Source organism: Opisthocomus hoazin, chromosome 21, assembly GCF_030867145.1.
Source record: "Opisthocomus hoazin isolate bOpiHoa1 chromosome 21, bOpiHoa1.hap1, whole genome shotgun sequence".
Classification (NCBI taxonomy): Eukaryota; Metazoa; Chordata; class Aves; order Opisthocomiformes; family Opisthocomidae; genus Opisthocomus; species Opisthocomus hoazin.
The window spans coordinates 9,640,275-9,662,775 of record NC_134434.1 but is presented as its reverse complement, the minus strand read 5'-3'; the positions used below and the strand labels follow the sequence as shown (position 1 = coordinate 9,662,775).

Genomic DNA, 22,501 nt, shown 5'->3' with positions numbered 1-22,501 from the left:
GACACTAGCAGTTTTGTGAAACAAATGGATTTTTTTTTTTTTAATTGTAAACACAAGACATATTAGAAATCTTCTTAGCAAACACAGAAACTCAGGGTAGGGGGGGAACCAAACCAAAACCCCACCACACACCCAGTTTGAAGAGTTTCTAACATAATTTCTATCCAGACAAATAGGCATATTAATTGTGCCAGCTTCATTAATTTAAATATTTTCTGTGTTTAATATTCACTACAGCATACATCACATGTTAGCGACATCCTTTTCTATGGCACAAATGATCGTCAGGCTCTCACTATGTGTAGTACTTCACAGAAAGTGATCAAATATATTAACATCTTGAGAAAAATCTACTACAACCCATGTCTGTGTAAGATCACACTGTAATAGACAAGCAGTAAAAAAAGGAAAGTCTGTCAGCAAAATCTATGGAACAACTATCCTATCCACTAGGTATTTTAAATTCCGTATGTGAGGTTTACTACTTACTGTCCCGGAAGGATCAGATTTTGAAGTTATATATTTGAATTTAAGACACATCAGCACACTCTTTGCTCCTCCTTTATTCTATACCCTCTATTCTTATCACTAGCTGCCCCAAAAGTCCTTATCTCTCATGGTTTCTCAGCTTAAATACTGAACACAACATACAACATGAAGCTCCTGAGGGCAGAAACAAGATGAATACTATTCATTGAGACCAGCAGGATTTTGAAGCTCCAGAAGCACAATGTTCCTAATATACAGATTTGAAGGACTTTCTCAGAATAGTATTACAGTTTAATAAAGAAGCATTTGCAACTTTAACTCTCAAACATCTCACTGAATACATCTGGTTAAGCACAAGATATTTTGAGGGAACATAACAGCTTCCAGAAAAAAGTACAAAACCTGTTACGTGAACTTTATTAGTTTTCACATCCAAAGACTACAATGCCATTCAGAATATTTTTAACTGAAAAAACAGAAAAATCACTTTATTGTAATGGATTAACAGATAAGTGTTTTTCAGGGAAGTAAAAAGACAGTGAATTTACCCATGCCTATACAGCACAAAGCATGTCACTTCTGCTTTCGTTAAAGGAACAGAACCCTTCATTCTGGTCTGGGAAGTCCAATATTCCGATTTTGAGAGGTAAAGCCTTATGTGCATAAAAGACACAATAGAATGACTGCAAATCACTAATACATGATTTCAGTTGCTTTTATAATCGCTGGCATGACCTTTGCCTCATTTCTAGGCTCTACCTTATAAAATTTATTCTCACACTTGTATTTTAAATTAAAAACACTGAATCTTCTAACTATTTGAGGGCTGAGGGTTTGTTTAAAGCTACCTCAAGCAACCCAAAGATACACTCCCATACAATCACTTTCTTCAGGAACTCCTCAAGGTCTATTTCAGTTTGAATGGATGATGCTTTGAAGTATTTCTCAAAATCACTGTTTTGACTAAAACCCTGGAAGGCTTATCTGCTTAACATTACAATTACGCTAAAACATATTTAAAGTGCTATTGAAAGCATTGTAACTAATGGGACTGTCTGAGCTTAAATAAATTAAAATCTGCACCCAAACAGCTGATTCAAAATATTCAAATATTCCCCTATTCCCCTCAGATCTATACTAGTTTCAAAGGTGCTGTACAAATTAACAGTGCAATGAATGAATTGGCAAACATACCATTTTTATGGAAGAACCCAGTAAACGTAAGTTGCAAATGAGCAGACAAGCTAAACAGGAAAAAAAAAAAAGGGGGGGAAATGTTAGAACAAGTAAGTATTTTCTCCTGACAGCAGCCACTCCACTCACTAGCGTTCAGGCCAGGCCTACACAAGAGGCAGAACTCTAATGAAGCTGTCCATCTTTCTACCTTGGAAACTGTCTGGACACAGCAGTTGTAATTGATGCAAAGTTGAAGACAAGTTTTCTCTTTACAAACTGATTCTGTCTCTGTATTCTATGACTTGATACATTCAGAGGAAAAAAAAAAGTAGATGTTTAAACACTGCAGTAGAAGGGCACTGTCTGAAGACACGAGATCTTGCCTTCCCAGGCAAACACATTTCCTAGACATTTGTCAGCAACAGAGCAGAGTTACGGTGAAAATTTTCTAGAACTTCACTTGCTATCAAAATACTTGTTAAAAAAAAAAAAAATCAAGTTTGGTAAGCAGAATCTTTACAATGGTGAAGTTACAGCCTTAGGAATAAAGATATCAGTCACATCAAGTCCGTATCATCCATAACATATGCAATCAAAATAGTAATTGCATCTATTTTATTTCACAGCACTACAGCTCACAACCTAGACTGCTGACTGCAGACCCATTTTATTTCAAATTGTTAAATTCAAAATACATTTCAGCTTAAAGCAATTATTCATGAACGTAGATTAAAATGGGTCTCAACAACACTTACTATTTCTGAAGTATGCAGTACTGAACAAAGTATCATCTGTTATACTAGAACACTGGACACAGTTTTGAGCATCTTCAACGACTCCTCAGGAAGATACAACCTGACATTCAATGCCTATTTTTGAACACAAAGGCTCCTGAGAGCACTGAGATTATTAGCAAAAGTGTCCAATAGCTTGAACATTCAGACGACTGCATCTATACCAACTCGCATCGTTCATCCATGCTACTTTTCCAGACCAATTCTAGACTAAAGCACATTTTTGACAGTTTTGAAAGCACAGAACAACAACGTACACAAATCAATATTCTATTTTGTTGCAACATTATCCTTATCCTTAAAAAGAGAGTATTGAGTTAGCAAGTATCCACAATATATGGAGCAAAAGATAATTAAGAACAATAATGTACAGTAAATCCATGAAACCTCTTAGAACACAAAATTTATAAGTTTGTTTCAGACTACATTGTACCTAGCATGGTTGCCTCTGAAGTAGTCTAATTATGGAAAACAAACAGCTGGTTAAAAATCAAGCAAACACCACCAAAAAAACCCCACAACCAACTTAGAAGGACTTTACACATTTCAGCAACTCAGGTTAGTCTTTAAGGCATCTGGGTTTGGTGCAAAATTTCCAAAATGCTTTGCGTATCATGCTCAGTAGATTAAATAGGAGGAGTTTGGCAAATTATCTACAGTCTTTCTACCAAAAAAGAACACAAAACCAACTTGCAGGACTAAAAGGGATCTCTGGCTGAATTGTACATATGAGAACAAAATTATTCTGGAAGTCTTACAATGGATTGGTTAATTTCCATCATACATACCTTCACAAAAACTTAGATGTTTAATACATACATAAAGAATTAAAAAAAGTTATGATCATCACCTGTCACACTCAAGTGTCACAAACGTATTGTATGCTACACCACCTCTCAGCGAATAAACTTTTTATACCGTTGTATTTCAGCACTCATCAAGCAAAAACAGACTAGGCATATTGGCTATGCTTTTTTTTTTACCATCATTACAAAGACATTTACATCATTACAAAGGATGAAAATTAACTGAAATGCACCAGTCCCAAGTTTCACGTCTCTGGCTGAACTTTAACTTTTGCCAAACACAACATGGCAAATTCAGCAAGAGTTTAGTATTTTTTTCTGAAGCAGAGTAGTAAGACCTGATATAATACGAGTTTTATCCAACATTTAAGTGTGCTACGTAATTTAAAGTAAACTCTTATGGAAAAAAATTAACACGATGAAACCAATAGGTACCCCAGTATAAAGGTAATTACTATTTCACAACTAGAATTCACAGATAAGCCTCCCCGCCAAGTGGCAATTCCATATGGAATTAAGACTTGAAATTATGTACTTGTTAAAGAGGGAACACTATTATTCAGACAGAACTGTGCAAAGGTTTAACATGAGATACACGTGGGGTCAGACCACAAGAAAAATCTCAGACTAAGCAGTATTTCTCATGAGAAAATTAGAAGGGAATATTGCAAGTTTTACAGCCTTTAATGAAAACATTTTTTTAACTAGTTAACCCAATTATGGCTTGAGATGGCTAAGATTGTTTAACTACTATTGAAAGTTTCACGGGTTTGGGGTTTTTTTTTGTATTTTGGGTGGTGGTTTTTTTTTTTTTACATAACCATGAACTTAAGGTTAAAAACAGCAAGAATACAACCATAAAATCCCCAAATAGTACAACTTCACGGTATTTTCCCAAATCTGCCTTATTTTTATTCCAGCACACAGATTAGCTACTGACACGACTGACAGTCTTAAGAAAAGGGAAATACCTATTTGGGGCTTCTATACAAAGTTCAAGAAACAGCACGACAAATATTGAAAGCTTATCCTGATATTGCTTTTCTCCAAGTTTCTAAGTGACAAGCACACATACACACATTTTAAGATTTTGGAAGCAACATTTCAAACAGTAGGTACCTTGCTTCTAATAATTACTCTTTATCACTTTCATTTTATCAACCAAAAAGCCTTTTGATTTAGCACATGCATACGATCATTTGTATATACAGACACAAATATGTACGCAGGACAGTACCTGTGAGATTCTTGTTCTCCCTTCATTTTCTCTACTTTTGATAACATGTCATCTACTTTGAATGTTTTCCTGTCAAGAAAAAGCAGAATAGTTTCACATAGCCACTATTCCCGTACTATAAGAAAATGTATACAGCCTAAACTTTGACTTGGCTTTCAGTCTAAAACTGTCTATATATGCAATTTTAGCCTTCTGTTCCAAAAGAATCCTTTTTATACCCTTTCAGGCCCAGTAGAACACTCATGTTGTAGGGACACAACTGCAATACAGCTTCTCAAGGGGCATCAAAATAACACAAAGAATTAGCAGCAGACGTTCCAGAAGTAATCCTAAGTGTTCCTAAGACGTGCTCCTAAGAAGTGTCGTTTAACAGCACCACATTCAAACCTTGCAATGAACATGTCTAAAGACATCTCAGCTTTGGTCAAAGAAAATCTTCCCACTTTAGTGACACTTAGACCTATTAGGAACGTATGTGTCAGTTCTTCAGTCGTTATGATTTTAATCTTGATCACAATAATGAAAACCACTTAGAACCTTATCTGACAAAACAGGCAAAAACCTAATTATAAAAAATCTGTCCTTTCTAAACAAAGCCATATTAAATGGACACTATATAAAGAACAGTGAATTCTGAAGCGACTTCTAGGGCACACTCACAGGAAACGGAGCAGGGGGGATGACAACCAATGACAACAATGTCTTAAAGAAAAATCACTTCAAATCATTTCTCCACAATTCTGAGATCAGTCTGTTCATGCACATATGTTCAGCCTGTCCTACCATACATACAATTTAATGTTCATTTCTAAATAAAGTTCACTCATGAACAGAAGTTATTGAATACTTTCCAGAACAATCTTTCAGTTTTTTTTTAAAGGAAAATTAATGCTTGGACCTAGGTGCCAGCCAAATTGCACTAGACTAGAGTGACAAGGCAAAAGCTGCCAGAGCATCCTTCCTCTACATTTATACCTTAGAAAAATGAAATAAGAAGAACATAAGCTGTTGCCAAATACTGGATTTCATGTGGGGGGAACAATGACAACATGCTCTAGGGAAGTGGGAAGCACTGACTACAGAAATGTCGTCACTGAAGAAACACTGAAGTCATACATTGTCTACATTCAACACGTAATGCATCTGAATGATTTAGTTACAAATCACACAGTGGCTCAACAGTCATACAGGACAAGAAGTACGACACAAATACAGGGCTGCAGTCAGATAACATGGAGACAAATAATTCTGATTTTGTAGTAAACAATCACTGACTCAAAGCTCTACTCAGCCTAAGGTTCACACAGATGCCAGATTCAAGAACTGACTCACCTACACCAAAATGTGCGATCATTAAAATGAACATTGCAATGCTCAGCTTTAAATCAAGAGATGTTAAGAACACAGGAATTTGTTGAAAGTTTCAGATTCTAAGGTAAAAAAGTCTCTGCGTGCACTTTGCCCAACCTCATCAAAATCAGCCACTGTTCTGCAGAACAGCAAGCAGTACGCTTCTCTTTTAGAAAGTTTTCTTTAGAGTAAAGAATTGCTTAAAATGGCTCTAGAGCAAAGTTATGACCGGAATATGAGCCAGAAACCAGCTAAGAGACAAACATGTTTCCAGGAATGGGGGAAAGTTTAACAGTCTTTCATAAAATATACTAATACAGCTTGCATTTAGTGTTTGCAAGCATTACTGATCCAGAAAGAACAATGACACAACCTTCCCTAATGTCAAACCGAGGTTAGTTAAAACAAGAGTCCTCCTAGAATCTTTCAGAAAACCTAAAAATAGCAACAAAAAAACCCCAATACATCAAAATCACTACCTCCAAAGTTAACTTGTAAGAACATAAAAAAAGGTACAGAAATTCCTTTTAACGGAATTACTATTTTTATGTCACCATGTTCCCATGCATAACAGACAAAATCAAATTTTTGTAATAACCACCCTAACACCCAGGATTTTCAAGACGGTGTTTATTGGTGCTACAAGGACACGCATCTTGTACCTTCCTTTCTCCACCCACTCTTATTCCAGTCAAGCACAGTAATAATTAACAAAGTATTAAAACTCATATCAAACTCTGCCAATGAATAAAAAGTTACATCATTTATCCAAATACTGTATGGGTAGCAACTTTTTATTAACAGTTAGTAACTTCTTTCCAACACCATCATTTGGTCTAATACTATAACAACACCTGAACAGGTAACAGACCCACAGGTGGAAAGCCCATTTCATTTCTCCACCAGGTATTACCTGACTGAAGCACATTACGTCTCCAATAATATGCAGCAACTTCAATACTTTCTTAGCCCAAATGGACACACACCCATTAACTTATTCCCTATCAACACTTCTCTATACTCTAAGCATTCTGGTCTTTATAACCACTTTCTAAGCATTAAACACACGGACAAACAACAACAGATAATTGCTTGGTGAAAACACAGTCCTACTTCCCTACCTCCAAGTGATAAATTTGCCCGGCATTTTTCTCAGACTACCGTAGAGCTAGAGATAAAAGATGTGGAGCTATAATTACTACTGTGACACTTAAGTTCTAGAAAGTTTGAAGAGAACTTCTTCCTATTTTACATATGATACTGTTTACTGAAATGGCAATCAAAACAATGATCAGCAATTTAAAAGTGGCACAATTAAGAAGTTCCAGGGGAATAAACAAACCTGCATGTATAGTCACAGTCCATATAAGCAGGCCAACTAAGCTTAGCATATAAGCTAAGGTGATGCAGCTCCAAAAGATACTTCTTTGCAAAGAGAACTCTATTAACATTTTTACTATACTGAAGCTAGGTACAGAAATTTTTCCTAATATAAGTCTCAGGAAGATCTCCTACTCCAGGTTGGAGATTTTTCCACTTTTAAAGCCCCTTTTTCACCAGAGTAACACAATCATATACCATAACTATTTCTAATGAATGAAGAATGGCAATCAGGATCTTGCGCACATTTGAAAGTGTCTACCAGGACAGATCAGCAAACACCTACCCTGCTAATCTCCTCTGGAAATTCAGTTGAGACTGTTTTGCCACTACATCTAAGTAGCCCAAACTACCTTTAAAGTACAACTCTTGTGGTTTTAACTGGGCTGAAAGCGAAGCATCACACAGTACCGACAGAGTATGGAAAAGTGGAAGGGGGGACAAGGCGGCAAGCGAGAACACCACACTACTTTGCAATTAGTTTCTGTTTTTTCCTCTCAACTATGCTAGCTCAGTTCTGTTGCATTATTGTGTTTTTATAAAGAAAAAATACTGAAATGTTTTACTTAATCTTCCTAGGCCTAATCACCAGAATGATTTCAATAAGTCAATATTAGCTGAAAACTAGTGAGTGAAACGGCCATTAATCTGTCTGTTATTAGAACACTACCAAACAGTTTAGTTCAGTCACAGTTCTAAAACAACGTGTTAGAGGAACTAGTAAAAATCAGTATGTTTCAAAGAGAAACTAAGCATTACTTGTGCAGCTGAATTTGAACCGGAATTTGGAACAGTGGACCACACAATGCCCATGCACAGTACCATTTCTTGTTTCCCAGCAACTACAGCAAATATCCAAAGCAACAGATTCAGGTGAAAGAACATATGCAGCCAATCAACTGTAAGTTAATGTAAGTTATAAGCAAGAACTTCCTGTTGCACAATTCTAGTTTAAAAAAAAACAAAAACCAACAAAACACCCTGAACATTATTTCTTAAAATTTGGCTCTGCCCTATTTTAAAATAAGCAAACAACTCACTTTGGTAACTTCTGTGAGAAGAAGCAAGCAGTAACTTCAAGTTTTTAAAAAAAAAAAAAAAAAAAAAATTCTGATCATTACCTGTCCTAAGTACCTGAAGTTGTATGTTACGGATTCAGTTTTAAAAAAAGCCATATTGTAGCTTTAAAGCTAAGGGCATGAACATTAAACAACATCCAAGAGATCCGAGAATGCCAAACGCAGCTTTTGATTTAAATAAAAACGTGCAAATTCTATTGCTCAGAAAATCATTCAAATATTACCTTCCTTAGGCAATTCTAATTGAAGCTATATTTATATCTGCATAATCAGATTTTATTGCTGTTCCTTAGGCATTTGCGATTAAGTATCTCAGTCCCACAGCAACTGTTTCCAAGTGATAAGAACTTTAGAGTTAAAATATTTTAAAATAAGTGTTCAGGCTACAAAGTGTAACAAATGATTTTCAGTGACGGAGAAGTAACTGAAAGGACTTTGCGATTCTTCTGATAAATAATGTGCACTACACTTTATTTATATATTTTAAAGTCTATTGACATGCACCTGTAGCACCTCACATAATAGCAATGACTATTTTGCAACGTCAAAACTGAAGCCCATTTCTCAGAAGTATTGACTTCAAAGTAACTTTTTTAAGTGTTTGCTGGATTTTTTGTAAAATACTATAAACTGATCTCCTTAATTTTTCAGCTTTTAAAATAATTACAGAAATAATTACTGGATCCTTCCAAGACTAATTAACAAAACCAATAGTTTTGTGCCTTTTTATTAAAAAAGTAGTTCGGATACAGTTTCAAATAAAATGTTGCATACGATTATGATCAAGCACCATCGATTACAAGAGCTCCAATGTTATACAGTTTTGTTCGGCTTTTTTAAGAAGTTCTCCCCTAAAGCAGAAAACAAACAGGGGAGAATTAGTTTGGATTCTACAGACAGTTATCCACATTTGACTACTCCCAGTATCAACAGACATCACAAGCATAAAGACACACACACCCTTAACATTGCAGAAAGTTCTTAGGTCTCAGAAATCAGCTGTAAAGTGATGTATGCATTTTTTAAGTTCTTCAAAAAGAAAAGGTTATGTGTGAAAAGAGGAGGTCACTTGCTGCTATTTTTGGACTTCTGCTACTTGGTTAACATTTAAGGATTACTTTTCAAAAAACAATTTTACCTTTTGATATTTGTTCGGGAGTTTCTGTGGGACATGTAAGTGAGAGTTCTGTGCAAAAATATTGGCTGCAGGAAAAAAAAAAGGAAAAGGTTATGCTTTAATTAAAGTTTCCTACAACTCCAAAGTAAAGGAGTGATAAAGACCAATTACTCACTGCTATTAGATTCCGGGTACGCAGAAATCTGTATATCTGTGTTGGTTCTAAGAAAAAGAAACACGTGTTATCCAATATACCTTACATGCCCAGAAAGACAGCCTTATAGTGATAAAAAAAAATGTAGCTTAGCATGTTGGCTTTTTTTTAACAATTATCTCGGAAGTCATCATTTAAGTGAAGCATCACGATGTCCAAATAACTCCAAGTTAACAAGTCAAAGGCTACTCCACCTACTGTATAACACAAAACAACTTCTTTAAGCTACCATAAATCAGTAGTCACAACTCAACTATGACTGCTCTTGCTTTCCACAAAACATGTTTCTTACAGGCTTAACAGCACAAACCAGCAGAAAACATAGCTCAGTGTATTACAACCTATTATCATATAGGTAAATTTTCTTCATGAAGTTAATTAACACATCTGATATGACACCAAAACAGTATACTAAATTTACACAGTCGGACAATTTGGCATCTGATTTGTTTTATCCTTCTGGAAAGTACCAAGGTCACTTGCACAAGGTACCAGAACAAGAACAGCGACTGTCAGTTGACTATGACACACTATGGATCATTCTAAGCTAGGAAATTCATTTCCAAAACCTTTACATTCATAGGATTAGAAAAATGTTGATCCTGGCAAAGCAACTACTGTTTCAAAGTGCAACTGGAGGGACGATAATACAGCCATACGCAATGCTGACACGAAAGGGTAGCATCACTTGAAATAGGTGTAAAAACCAAAGTTTAAAAGATTAAGACTCACCTACAGAAAAGAGTTCAGTTTAGTTTTAACCAATTCAGCTAAATCAGGACAAAAAATGTTTTTGTCTGATCAGGTTATATCTAACAAGAATTCCGATCTAAACTGAAATACACTCTTTTTAAACGGAACTAAAAGTCAGCTTCATTAGGTAACATCGGCAATGAACTTGGAAATGACTTGATAAAACACAGTAAGTGGAGAGAAAAAGACAGAGATCAGCGAATGCCTTGATGTCCATGCTAAGGCTGCTAACACTGCCTCCATTTCCCACAAAAAGAAAACAAGTAACTATTTATTTTTTAAGCAATATAACACTTTATTTTCATATGACTGCAAACAATTTGTTTCAAATACCTGGAAACCTTATTGTAGATTATGGAATTCTGCAATTAGAAGTGAAAAAGGATAGCATTTTATATCCTTTACCCCTTTCTAAAGCTATGATTCAGCCTTATTTCTACACTTATGAATGTAAGACCCCAAAGAATCTATTATTAAACAGACATATAATTAGTAGAGAAGGAAATATTAAAATGATCCCAGTATTTCCTTTTAGAGGCCTGATGAGAATCAGTAAAATTCTGCTTAATGCAAATTATTATAATAAAATCCATATTTTTCACATCAAGACGAAAGAAAGCAAAGAAATTAAGAAACATGTACTTTGCTATGAAGTGAAAATACAGAGTAGTCACAACTTATAAAGAAACATCCCGGGTTTTTTAGTCTCCTAATACACATGGTAATTATAATTTAGAAAGGTATGAAAACATTAAATTGCACTCACAAGGATTTAATTTAAAGACAGCACTGTGCTGCTTTAACTTTAGCTTTCCCAAGTAGAAAAATTCTGAAACACACTTTCCAACCTGCAGACAGACATATATTTCACAAGTCCGCATAACTCAGCAAAAGCTTAAAATAAATCTTTTATCTTTTTCTAGCTTATGACCTTGAAAAGGGACAGAAACATTCAGGAACACTGTGATTCAATACTATATGCGTTAGGACTTTTTAATCAATATTTACTTATTGCAGCTTTTCCATAATAATCACACTACAGAGTTAATGTGCTATGAAACATTTACACTGTAACTTTCTCCTGATCACGACATGTGCAGCTCTGATGCTTCCCTTCTCTGACAGCCTGAGGCATGGGCAAGGGAATTTTTTCCCCCCATCTCAGACAGTGACACTGAGCAAACCTCTTCAAACTCATTTGCCACTTGACCTATTTGCAGTACAGTATTTACTGAACACAGAGCTTTGTTAACAGGGCTGAGGTTCAAAGGACTCTGCATTATTAGGGGTTTGAGACACCACCATAAACTCCAGCGCTTTCCCAAACACTGTCACCATCTGTAGCAAGCAAGCAGGAGCAGTGACAGCCCCAATCCCAGAACCGGATCATTAGAGAACTAAATTGCAGAGAATTAAAAATTTGCTTCAGATCCCAGCGACTGCACAGAAATCTTTTCTGTACAACGTTAATTAAGTTTATGGCTGCACTGTGCTTTTGAATCGGATTTCCATAAACTACTTTCTGGCGCATCCAAGGGGATTCTCCCCCTATCTGGAAGTGCCACGGGGTGATGCGCGGGTCGCAAAGGTCCATTTCCAGTACGAAATCTCAACTAAGCGACAATTATCGCCAGACAAAGAAAAACCAACTACAGCGAAGTCTCGATCACATCCAGCCCCTGGCAGGGGCTCGAAAGGCAGCGGCCGAGGAGGGGAGAGCCCCTCGCTCCCAGCTCCCCGGCGGCCGCAGGGGCTCTCGCAGGAGGGCAGGGCAGGCAACCCGCCGCCCCGACAGCCCGCCGGGAACTGCCACCGAGAAACCAAGTTCAGCGCCGGCTGGGCGCGGGCACACGCACCCCCCCGCCCTCCGCCCCGCGGGCCCGGCCCCGGGAGCCTCTCGCCACCCTGCCCGCACCCCGGCCCCGAGCCTCCCGCTTCCGCCCGAGCCCCGGCGGGCCCCCGCCTCCTCGGCGGAGCCCCCTTCCTCCTCCAGCCCCGCTCCGGTCCCAGGTCCCCCCCTCCCCCGAGCGTGTTTACCCCCGGAAGCCCCTACTCCCCACAGCCCTCCCCTCCTCCTCCTCCCGCCCTTTCCGCGGCGGCCCCGGCCGGTCCCGCCGGCTCGGGCCCCCACTTCCTCCCCCGGCCCGGTACTCACTCTCGAAGGCCTGAAGAAAGAGCTCGTGGTCGGCCTGGATCTGCTCCATCTTCGGCTTCTTCACAGGGGGCAGCGCCGCCGCCGCTGCCGCCGCCGCCGAGGAGGCCGAGGAGCCGCCCGAGTAACCGCTTCCTCCGCCGCCGCCTCCGGCGCCGCCTGCGGCACCGCCGGATTTGCCGCCGGGCGCCGCCGCTGCCGCCGCGGCGGAGCCCCCGAACCCCCCGCCGCCGCCGCCTCCTCCTCCTCCGGCGGCGCCGCCAGCGGAGCCCGAGCTGGGCCCCGCACCCCCACCGTGCTTCTGAGGAGCCATGGGCCTGGCCCCCGCGAGGGCCCCGGCAGGACGGAGACCGAGCGGGGAGGGAGGGGGCGGCTGGGGCGGGCGGGGTGAAGAGGGGGGAGGGGAAGCGCCGAGCTCCAACTCCTCTAAGTCTCCTCCGCTCCGCTCTCCTCGGCGCTACGACCAGCCGAACCCGACGACCACGACGCGCCCGCCTTCTCCGCTCGCCCATTGGCTCCGAAGATGGCGCCGCACCGTGGCATTGGCCGGCGCGGGGTCCGCCCCCGCGTGACGCACGGATGGTTCTGGAAGAGTTTGGTTGGTCGGTGCGCTTCACCGCTTGGCGCTTCTCCCCTCCCCCTCCTTTGAACTGAATTCGCGGGAAAGGGGCGCTCGCCCTGCGGCGCGGGGCATGCTGGGTAGAGTGGGCCGCCTCCGCCTGCCGCGCGGCGCCGCCCCTCGCCGCCCCGCTTCCCCGGCCCTCGCACCTCGCCGTCGCGGCTGCGCTCGCCCCCGCAGCGCTGCCCGGAGCCCCGGGCTCTCCGTGCCCCGTTGCCGCGCCGCGTCCCGGTGCCATCGCGGCCGCGCGCGTCGCTGGTGGTCCTCTCGCCTGAGGGAAGCTGCCGCTGAGGGGTTGCCCGCGGGAGCTGGGGCTCGATCGTTGAAAGAGCTAAATCAGGCAAAATAGAGGCTTGGGTATAAATCGCTATTGGTTTTGTGGTAAAAATCATTATACTGTGTCGGGCGTGAGGTCCTGCTGATGTCCCTTATCTCTAACCTTAAGCCTTAACAAACCGTGAGGTTTCCTCAGAGGATGGCACAAAAAATAGCCCATAGGTGCAGGGAGACTTGAAGTCTGAGGTAAAATGTTTCTCTCTGGTTTTATTCCCGCCTTTCTTCGCTTAATGAGGACCCATGGAGTCCTCGGGGAAATAGAAGTTGTGCAGCTGTGGCTGCCTCCAGAGTCCTGACGGCCGCCTGCATACGGTACGGCGGAGCACACGTTCAGGATCAGGCCTACGGGGCAAGCTCTCGGACTGCCTCGTGTATGTGATCGAACGTAACAGAGTCCAGCTGTGCAATGGGAAAATTCAGCACTGGCTTTATTTAATTGAGTCCTTATTGGTGCGGCAAGCTCAATATATAAAAGCCATTGGCAGCCATCCTATTTGCTTTCTTTTGCAAAACTTGTCAAGAGTAATTGCACAAGGTAGGGTAAAAATGGTCTACGTGTGAAATACAGCCTTGAATTTTGATACCAGATACAACTGTGATGCTGGCACTATACTGCCTCGGTTTATCTTCTAGTTCTGAGTGTTAAGGAAAATGAGCTTAATGATAAATACTAAGAGGAAGACCACATATCAAAGTCAGTCGTGCTGTACATGTGCCTTACATTATCAACAAAGGGGGATTCTAATGTGATGTCTCCATTGTCTGTTACTAACCTTACTATGCTTTAAGAAAGTATATGTATATACAGCCAACACACCCTCGGATAAATAAGTCTTTATTGATTACTATTCTCTCCTTACCCCTGAATTTGGTGGGTTTTTTTACAGTTCCATAATATTTATTCTTATTTAATATCTGAAATGATCATTTTATGTTTCAATTACCTCCCCTCTTTTTGCTTTTCTGCTGCACCATTTCATGTTTGTCCTGGAAAGATCTTTTCTTTCCTTATGCTGTTTTTTTGTTACCCTTCTTTTTTCCTTCCATTTTTATCAGATGCTGATGTTTTACATGCAGTCTTTTCTATAATTTGTTTCAACCTTAATTTTCATACATTTTTAGAAATTAATCTTTGTCACCATTTTACCTATATTCTATTTTTCTTCCCTCCAAACAAAAAGTGATATTTCTGAAATATTCTGTTACACATTTTATCCTGCTTATCATAATTGTCTCTGCTTAGTTTCTTGATCTTCTGTTTCCCACTCAGTTTCTCTACAGCCACTCATTTGTTGTTTTTTGTTGCTGAATATGTCTTTAATTACCTACTGGCAGCAGCAATGTTTGATGCCCTGTACATTTCTGAGGACCTTACATGTAGCTTCTTTGCTCTTAATACCAGGGGACATCCTGGTGAGCCTTCTGATGCGCTGCATATTCGCCAGTCTTCTGAACTCATAGACTAGATAGCAACCGTACACCAAATGGAGAGCATCTTTAAGTGACCAGAGGTTGATCTTGAGGTCAGTGATGCCCTGTGCCAACAGGTAACAAATATTGCACCATGTGTGAGAAAGGCTCCAAAATGTTGCGTAGCTGCAGTTTTGTCCTTGCGAGTTGTTTATTGCCTAAAATCTGTTCCTGTTTCCTCCCTACTGTTTACAAGCCCCTGCTGCTTCTGGTGGCTCATCCTTTTAAATTTCAAAACCAGGAGGAGGAGCCAGAGGGCAATTTTCCAAGCAGGAGTAAGATAGATAATTAGGCAATTAATCTCTGGCACTGGAGTTGGATCTGCTTGTGAACAGAGGAACTAAGGATGCAACTCCAGCCTTGAGTGGGACAGGACAGCACAACACAAAACGTGTGCATGCGAGCCCTCTGGAAGCATGGGACTGACTGCCAAATTGAGCTTTGATAGCTTGAGCCTGTTTTCCTTAGTTGGTAGAGACTCTTCATTTTTGAAGTTGTTTAGATCTGCTGCCCTGGGCTGTTCGTGTGTACTTAAAGAGCGTAGAGTACTGTTAAGAGACATTCAACTGAAAGAGCCTCAACACCTCTGAAATGTCATTTCTGGGGCTTCATAGTACGGATGGCTAGGAAGAGTGCGGGGCATAAAACAGCCAGTAATTTTTATTTACTTGGCACAGTTAGAAGCAAGAAAATAAATATTCCTTTTTAGAAAGATGGAAATCATTATGTTTTCTTCAGAAGAAATAAGGTGTGGCATGAGCTGTTATGTCCTTGACCTGTCTGGTAATATAGGCCCCTATAGATTTTACAGATGCATTTATGAAAAAATAAGTAAGTTTTTATAATTTCTTGTTTATATATATACACTAGGTGACAGGAAGAAGTTGGCCATATTTAGCAAATGACAGGGTATCTGCAAAGCCAGTGAAAATGTGTTTTCTAATAAAGTAATGTAAAAAAACAGTGAAATACAGTGTACTGTACTGAAATAGATATCAACTCATAAAATTAAAAGAGTAAAAGATGATGAAAAGTATATTGTTTTTTGCTACAAATATAGAAAATATCCTATCAATGCAAAAAAGGGCAGTTTAACAAGTTTAATATGATAACTGGAAGAAACAATCCTTTGTGAACCAGGGTTGCTGTTGGGACAAACCCCTGGTAGTGACAGCAGTAGTTGGCAGAGGTGCTTTTATGATATATCAGATTTCATGTCTTGAGATGGCCAATCCGTTCTTGTTTTCACGTACTGTTAGTGGGATTTACAGTTGGTAGCCGAAAGATCAGATTTGTTTCCTGCAGATTGAAAGCACATGCTACTCCTAAATCTCTTTTTCCTAAGGCTTTTTGAAGCCTGTACGTACCCAGCATTCCTGTCATCTTGAAAGGCGATTTTTCTCTTTTCAGATATGTATGGAAAAGTGCATGCATATTTTATACCACTTTATGAATTTTTTCTACATTTCATAGTTACATGCTTTTCTTGGTCGCCAATAGTACCCCTGTAGCCACACTACTTAACTTTCCAGCTTCCAGTCCTTCAAATTGCTGTATCTCAGCACAGGAATATTTACAAAGTAATCCTTTTTTAAAGGGGAAATAAATACCTGGATACTTGGAGCTCAGTCTAAATGAAAGCTCTGTCAGTGTAATTACACTGTTTTCCTCACATCTTTAAACACCGGTCTGTCTGTAGAGATTGTTAGTAACTAACTCAATACTACCCCAGATCTAGCTTATCTTCTGAGAGCTTAATTTTAAATATAACTTTGGCACAAATGAGTAGTGCTTACTAGCAGAATATAAACATCTGGTCACTTTTTTAAAAGTCGCTTACAGATTCAGGCCGTTGTGAAAGCCAGTGTCAGTATTTATTAGGGAGCACTATTGTATCACATTGGTAAGGAACTGAAGTTTGCTATTCAGGGTATTGCTGAGAATAACAAATCCACAGCAAGTGTTCTGGGTAGCTGCATTTCTTTATTTTGGCCTTGAGCTAATGAGCACATTCAGTGGGATTCAAGGGCATCCAGCTTGGAAGAGACCTTACACACTCCTCTTCTGTGGTTATGTCCAAATTTCACTTCTTTCTGTTTTTGTGCTTCCAGATTCTCCTTCCCACTCTCTGCCTAGCCCACCAAACTCAGGTTTTCCATGAGAGAAGTGAGAATGCACAAATGCGAGACAAACAAAAATACTTCATGCATAGATGGGAAGGTATGTGTCCCACGGCTGTATCACTGTACTCCAAATACAGATCCATTTCAGTGGCATCCCTTTCTTTCACTTACCCAAATAAACTTCCCTAGATGCTGAGTTAATTTCATCTGCAATAGTTATTAATTCATTTTTCAGTTCATAGTCTTTATTTTCAGCCTGATTCAATGTCAATCAGCAGTAACAGGCCATAGAAATTACTAGACAAGCTACAAGCTACTCTTCCCTACCTACTTGGAAAGCAAAAGTCAACTCCCACTTTGTGTTTTCCCAGTCTCTTGTAAACAGAGGCTACATAATATTGCAACTGGAGAAAGGGAGTAGCTACAGTCTTCTGGGTAAAGGCACGAGAGTGGGTAGGCAGAGTACTGGGTATATTTAGGATGGCGGGATCGTATTGCCATTGGGGTGATAGCTCTCAGTTTCAGTTTGCCTTTCTGCATGTTAACGTCTAGTGCTGCCCTGTTTTTATAAGCAGGGAACTAAGAAAAGAGAAAATAAACTTTACTGTAAGGGAACAACTCTAGTGAAGCATGGCAAAGGGAAGAGCTAAGGTCTGACACAGCAATCCAGTATCCTGATGTATAGCTATGAATGCAGTATGTGTGGAAGATTGACAGAGCAGCCACTTGTGATTCTCATTCATGTGTATGGCTGGGGACTGCTTTTGTACAGAGCTGTTCAAATGTGTTCCAGGAGCACAGTACCCAAGGAACTTGGCCCTCAGGGAATCTTAATGCACCCACAATGCACAGCTTTCAGCGAGCAGGTTGCTTATGTGTCTTGAGTTATTGTAGACAGTGAAAAGTGAATGCACAGTATGTTTTGCAGCACTGAGTCACCTATGTTCTGCGCATGGTGAACAATAAGTGATAATTACTAGTCATTATTGCTTAGCAGAAATGTGTGCTCAGGAGTTGTTTGTTGGAGGTCTCTTAGTGATATTTTAATATATTTTTCATGACTCTTCTACAGTGAAATTTATTTCCCGATTTTCAGTTAATGATTTATTTTTGCTTGGTGGCTTTTTAGCAGTAGTGTTTGTCTTTAGTGTTTAGATAGTGGACTAAAAATACCAGAATTGTTTCAAAAGCATTATGAAAAGCCTAGGCCCAATACATTAATTTGCTCTAGAAAGGTAGGACATCTCTTAAAATTATTTAACAGTAAGCCCAGAAATGTACTAACAGTAAAAGCGTTCATTACAGAAAAATACATCTTGTACAATGAACGTGCAATAAAAGGTTTATAATGTAAAAACAGTAAATTCAGGATAACATCTGCTTAGTTTTAAAGACAAAGTCTAACCCAAGATCCTTATTCATGTAAGACTGGATTAAAATTAAAAGGAAGTGTCTGCTGAAAGAAAATTAGGTAGTTATTCACTTTTATTAAAACCTGAATAAATTCCATGTATCACCAAAGACTCCATAGGTAGAAGAAGGACTCATGGAATCTCTGTGCAGAAGAAGGATTGCTGTTGCTCAGCTGAGCTCATACAGCACTCAGAACAGACCTTATATGGCTTACTCGTTGGTCTGTGCCCTTCATTTCAAATGTCTTCATCAAATTTGTAATTGTTTGAAAAATTGAAGGTATTTGAGGTGAGGTGTAAAACTTCTTGTCCCTTCTATCCTCGGAGAAGCTCTGGATCTTTGTGATGAGTCCCCTTTTTAAACTTCAGCTTCAGAAAAGAAAATTGTAGGCTTTCAATATTTTAATCCAGAGTTGTTTGCCTTTTTTACAGAATCTCTGTAGGCCTCCTGTGTATGACAAATTCACAAAAAACCACCCACACTACATTATATTTGATGTATGATTCCAAACCAAATACGCAGAAAAACCCATGCCAAATCCTGAAGTTCAAATGCTTAATACGTGGAAAGGGAATAGGAGTCGTGCTAGTTCATACTGTAATTTCAGAGATCCAGCATGTGTAGTACTTACTGCAAAACTACCAAAAAATAATTCTAAGTGAACTTTCAGGAATTGTGTTCTCTCAATTGAGTCCCAGAAACAGTGAAAGATACGGCAACTGAAAAACTTTTGATGCAAACTTAATGATTAAACTCAGAAATGCAGAGATCAAAGAGAAACTGCTGGGAAGATGTGAGAATTAAATCAGTGACCGATGTAAACAGAAGTTTCTCACCAGAAGGTCTGTTGACAGTGCAAGAATGAAAGCTTCGATCAATCAAAAAAGAAAAATATAGGCGGGTCAAAGAACGTCAATAGATAGTAAAATCAAACCTCAAATTAATTAGTTCAATTAATTTCAGCTTTAAGTAAGGGGTAAGTTTTAACAGGGTTAAATTCTTTCTTTCGTGGCTAAACCAAGTAAGGTTAATAAGATGAGAATTTTGCATTTTATCATCAGCGATTACTTACATGATATGATCAAGGCAGAAACTGTTTTCCCAGTGTTTTCCAGTTAGCACAGGTATAGAAAATTCACACACGGGAGAGCTTATGTAAGTGTTTTGTATGAAAGTTAACATGTTACCTATGGTTTTGTGTGCCAGAGATTGCTTCAGAAGGCTTTTCTACAAGAGTTTATCTTGGTTTTGGAATGCTGCTTAGGGTATATGATTCTGCACACTATAATCTGAATTATCCATGCTCCAGAAGTAGTTTTACTGGTTGTTGCCATGACTGTGGTCAAAGTACTTTTACCACACTAAACACATCTCCACAGAAGGTGTGAGAAAAATAGAAGGAGGCAAATTGTGACCAATCCTAATCCCACTTTTTGGAAGGAGAAATGAATTTATATGTGGCGTAATTTATGCTCTTTGGCATGCCAGTTTAATTGATGCTGGTACTGACATCTTTGCATTTAAAAGATACGAGTCTTTGCTCTGAGGAAGTTCTATCTTTACTTGCATTGTTACTTATGGTATAGCTAGGTCACCCAATGCCATGCCACAATTTCACCTACTTTTCAAACCTAGACACGTTAGTGAGGTAAATTAAGATTAGCATGACTGTGGTCTACAGAGCTCTGGCAAATGTACATGCAAGAAATGATATTAAGTTGAAATTAATTAAGCAATACATTTCATGGTGTTGACAGTTTGGGAGTATGTAGGAGATGACTGATACAGTTTTAAATTGTTGAAATGTGACTGGCATTCCACTGCATTATGAGTTGGCAACTAGAATATGATGACTGACTAGTTATAACTGCCCTGCTGCATTTAGACAGACTGTCAACTGCTTACTAACCAGCCAAATGACAACATCAAATTAAAAGGCATACTTATAGCCACTACTGTACAAGCCCCTGGAGATCCTGAATAAACAGATGGATCTTGTACTAAGTACCAGATATGAATTGGCAAGGAAACAATTCCAGAGGCATCACTCTCCTTCACTGAAAATTCTCTGCATATAGATGTTCAGATTTTGGGACAACTGAGAGGAAACAGAATGCCTAAAAAGAGTAGGAGGAAAAATGTGATTAATAAAAATTCAAGTTCAGAGTCAATGCAGAGAAGAAAGTAAAGTTATTGCCTTTTTTAAGACACTATATGTAAGAGTAAATAATAGGATAATAGTTCTGTTAAGGCATTGAATGAAAATGTTTTTTTTTAAACAATAGTAGTTGAAGAAAGGATAAGTGACTGAATGAAATTCTAGGAAGCATTCAGATCTAATGCTGCAGGGTAAGGGCCAACAAGCTGCAAGCGTAAAGCAGTACATTGACAAAGACAAGCATTTGTCTATCAGGATGGAAAAAATAACATTTGTGTAGGACGGGTATGTGTACCAGTATTAATGTAGGTATGGAGCAGTCCAACTGACCAATTGCATAGTCTTAAATACAAATTTCTGCAGGCTCAGAGTGGAACTGCAGTGATGAAACCACTGTTTATGCACATTAACTGCTGGTTTTGGCAGAGACAAAACCAAATCATCATGTAAATTGCCTTTTAATTAGAAAACTAGGGAAGTCAATACAGTCCAAAGTTTGGGTTAGTCTTATTTTTGAGAGTAAATTCCAAGCTGCAGTATTAACAGATGTGTTCATGTATTTTTAAACCCAAGCGCCACATGCTAAGTAACTGCTTTGAGGGCTTTGTTAAAAATGTGTCCCTAAGGATGAACCGCTAGCTCAGCTGAAGTCAGTGGAAGTTTCCCAATTGTTTTCATGAGGTCAGAACATCACTGTCATTGTTTAAAAGGCATCTTCACATATTATAAGTTAACTGTAAAATACTGTAAATCTGCTGGCATCTTCTAAAAAGCTGTAATTATTGGTGCGCTCAGGTAGTAAAATAGCATAAATGAATAAGATATATCTAAATCAACTTATAATATTTGCCTTACGCACATTATCATGCATTTTAATCTAAATAAGACCCAGTAATTATTCCTAATTCACAATATATCCATTGCTCGCAGGCTATGATCTACAAATATTACGCTGTGACAGCTTGCCAGAGCTTCTCCTGCAAGGATCTACTGATGGAGTTTTTCTAAAGAGACTTCATAAAAAAAGCAGCAGCAGCAAGCGGAGTGACCCTACAGGTGCAAGCTGCAGCAGTTGGCTCTCCAGTCTTCCCAATAAGATTTGTTGAAACTCTCTGTATCGCAACGTCTTTATTGGTAATGGATCCCTCCCTTAATTTGCACTGATGCATTTGGAATGTCAGCTTCCAAAACAAGGCACATGGGAGGCATTTAAAGTAGATTTTTTGAAAGGAGAATGAACAAAGAGCATGTCAGGTTCCATTTTGATTTGCATGACAAATCCAGCATGCAGCGTTCTGGTGGGTCAGGCTGGGCTTGCCTGCCACTCACGGCGTTTGTCACTTTGGTTTGAACCCTTTTGACAGTCTGTTATGTTAATTGTTCTAAGGATTGTTTTGCTGGGGAAGAAAGGGAAAGGCATTTTTATTTTTGTACTTTTTACAGGAAAGGAGGGCTATCTGAGGGAACAGAAAATATTTTCAATCAGTTTGTGATCTATTTTATTTGTAAATAATCCTGTGAGGTCATCAACAAGTTCAGTATTTTACATCTTATTGCTACTCACTCTGTGCATGTGTTTTTGAGTGGGAAATACTAAGCCCCTAAACTAGAAACTTGGGGAGTCTATTGTTTTGGTGCACACCATTCTTTCTGCCTTTGAGTCCCACAGTGAATGTCCTGCAGAGTGGTTTGTGCTATGCCTATATGCTTCTATCGGATGATATTGTGGTGCTTTGACAAGTGCTAACAAGGTATTTAATGCCCTAAGAGGCATTGTTGGACACACATTGTTATCGGTATGTGGATAGTATGAGAATAACTCTCACCGCGTCAAG

General features: G+C 39.4%; 1 protein-coding gene across 1 annotated transcript in view; it reads right to left on the bottom strand.

The window, feature by feature from the left end:
• Positions 1-12,982, bottom strand: part of SUZ12 (SUZ12 polycomb repressive complex 2 subunit) — a 33,339-nt gene extending 20,357 nt beyond the window's left edge. The window contains exons 1-5 of the mRNA XM_075440582.1: positions 12,551-12,982; positions 9,604-9,650; positions 9,450-9,514; positions 4,503-4,571; positions 1,684-1,733 (exon numbers count right to left, since the gene is read on the bottom strand). Of these exons, the coding sequence (XP_075296697.1) occupies positions 1,684-1,733; positions 4,503-4,571; positions 9,450-9,514; positions 9,604-9,650; positions 12,551-12,860 (541 nt within the window). The 5' untranslated portion in view covers positions 12,861-12,982. The remainder of the gene's footprint in view (positions 1-1,683; positions 1,734-4,502; positions 4,572-9,449; positions 9,515-9,603; positions 9,651-12,550) is intronic.
• Between the last annotated feature and the right edge of the window lie 9,519 nt (positions 12,983-22,501).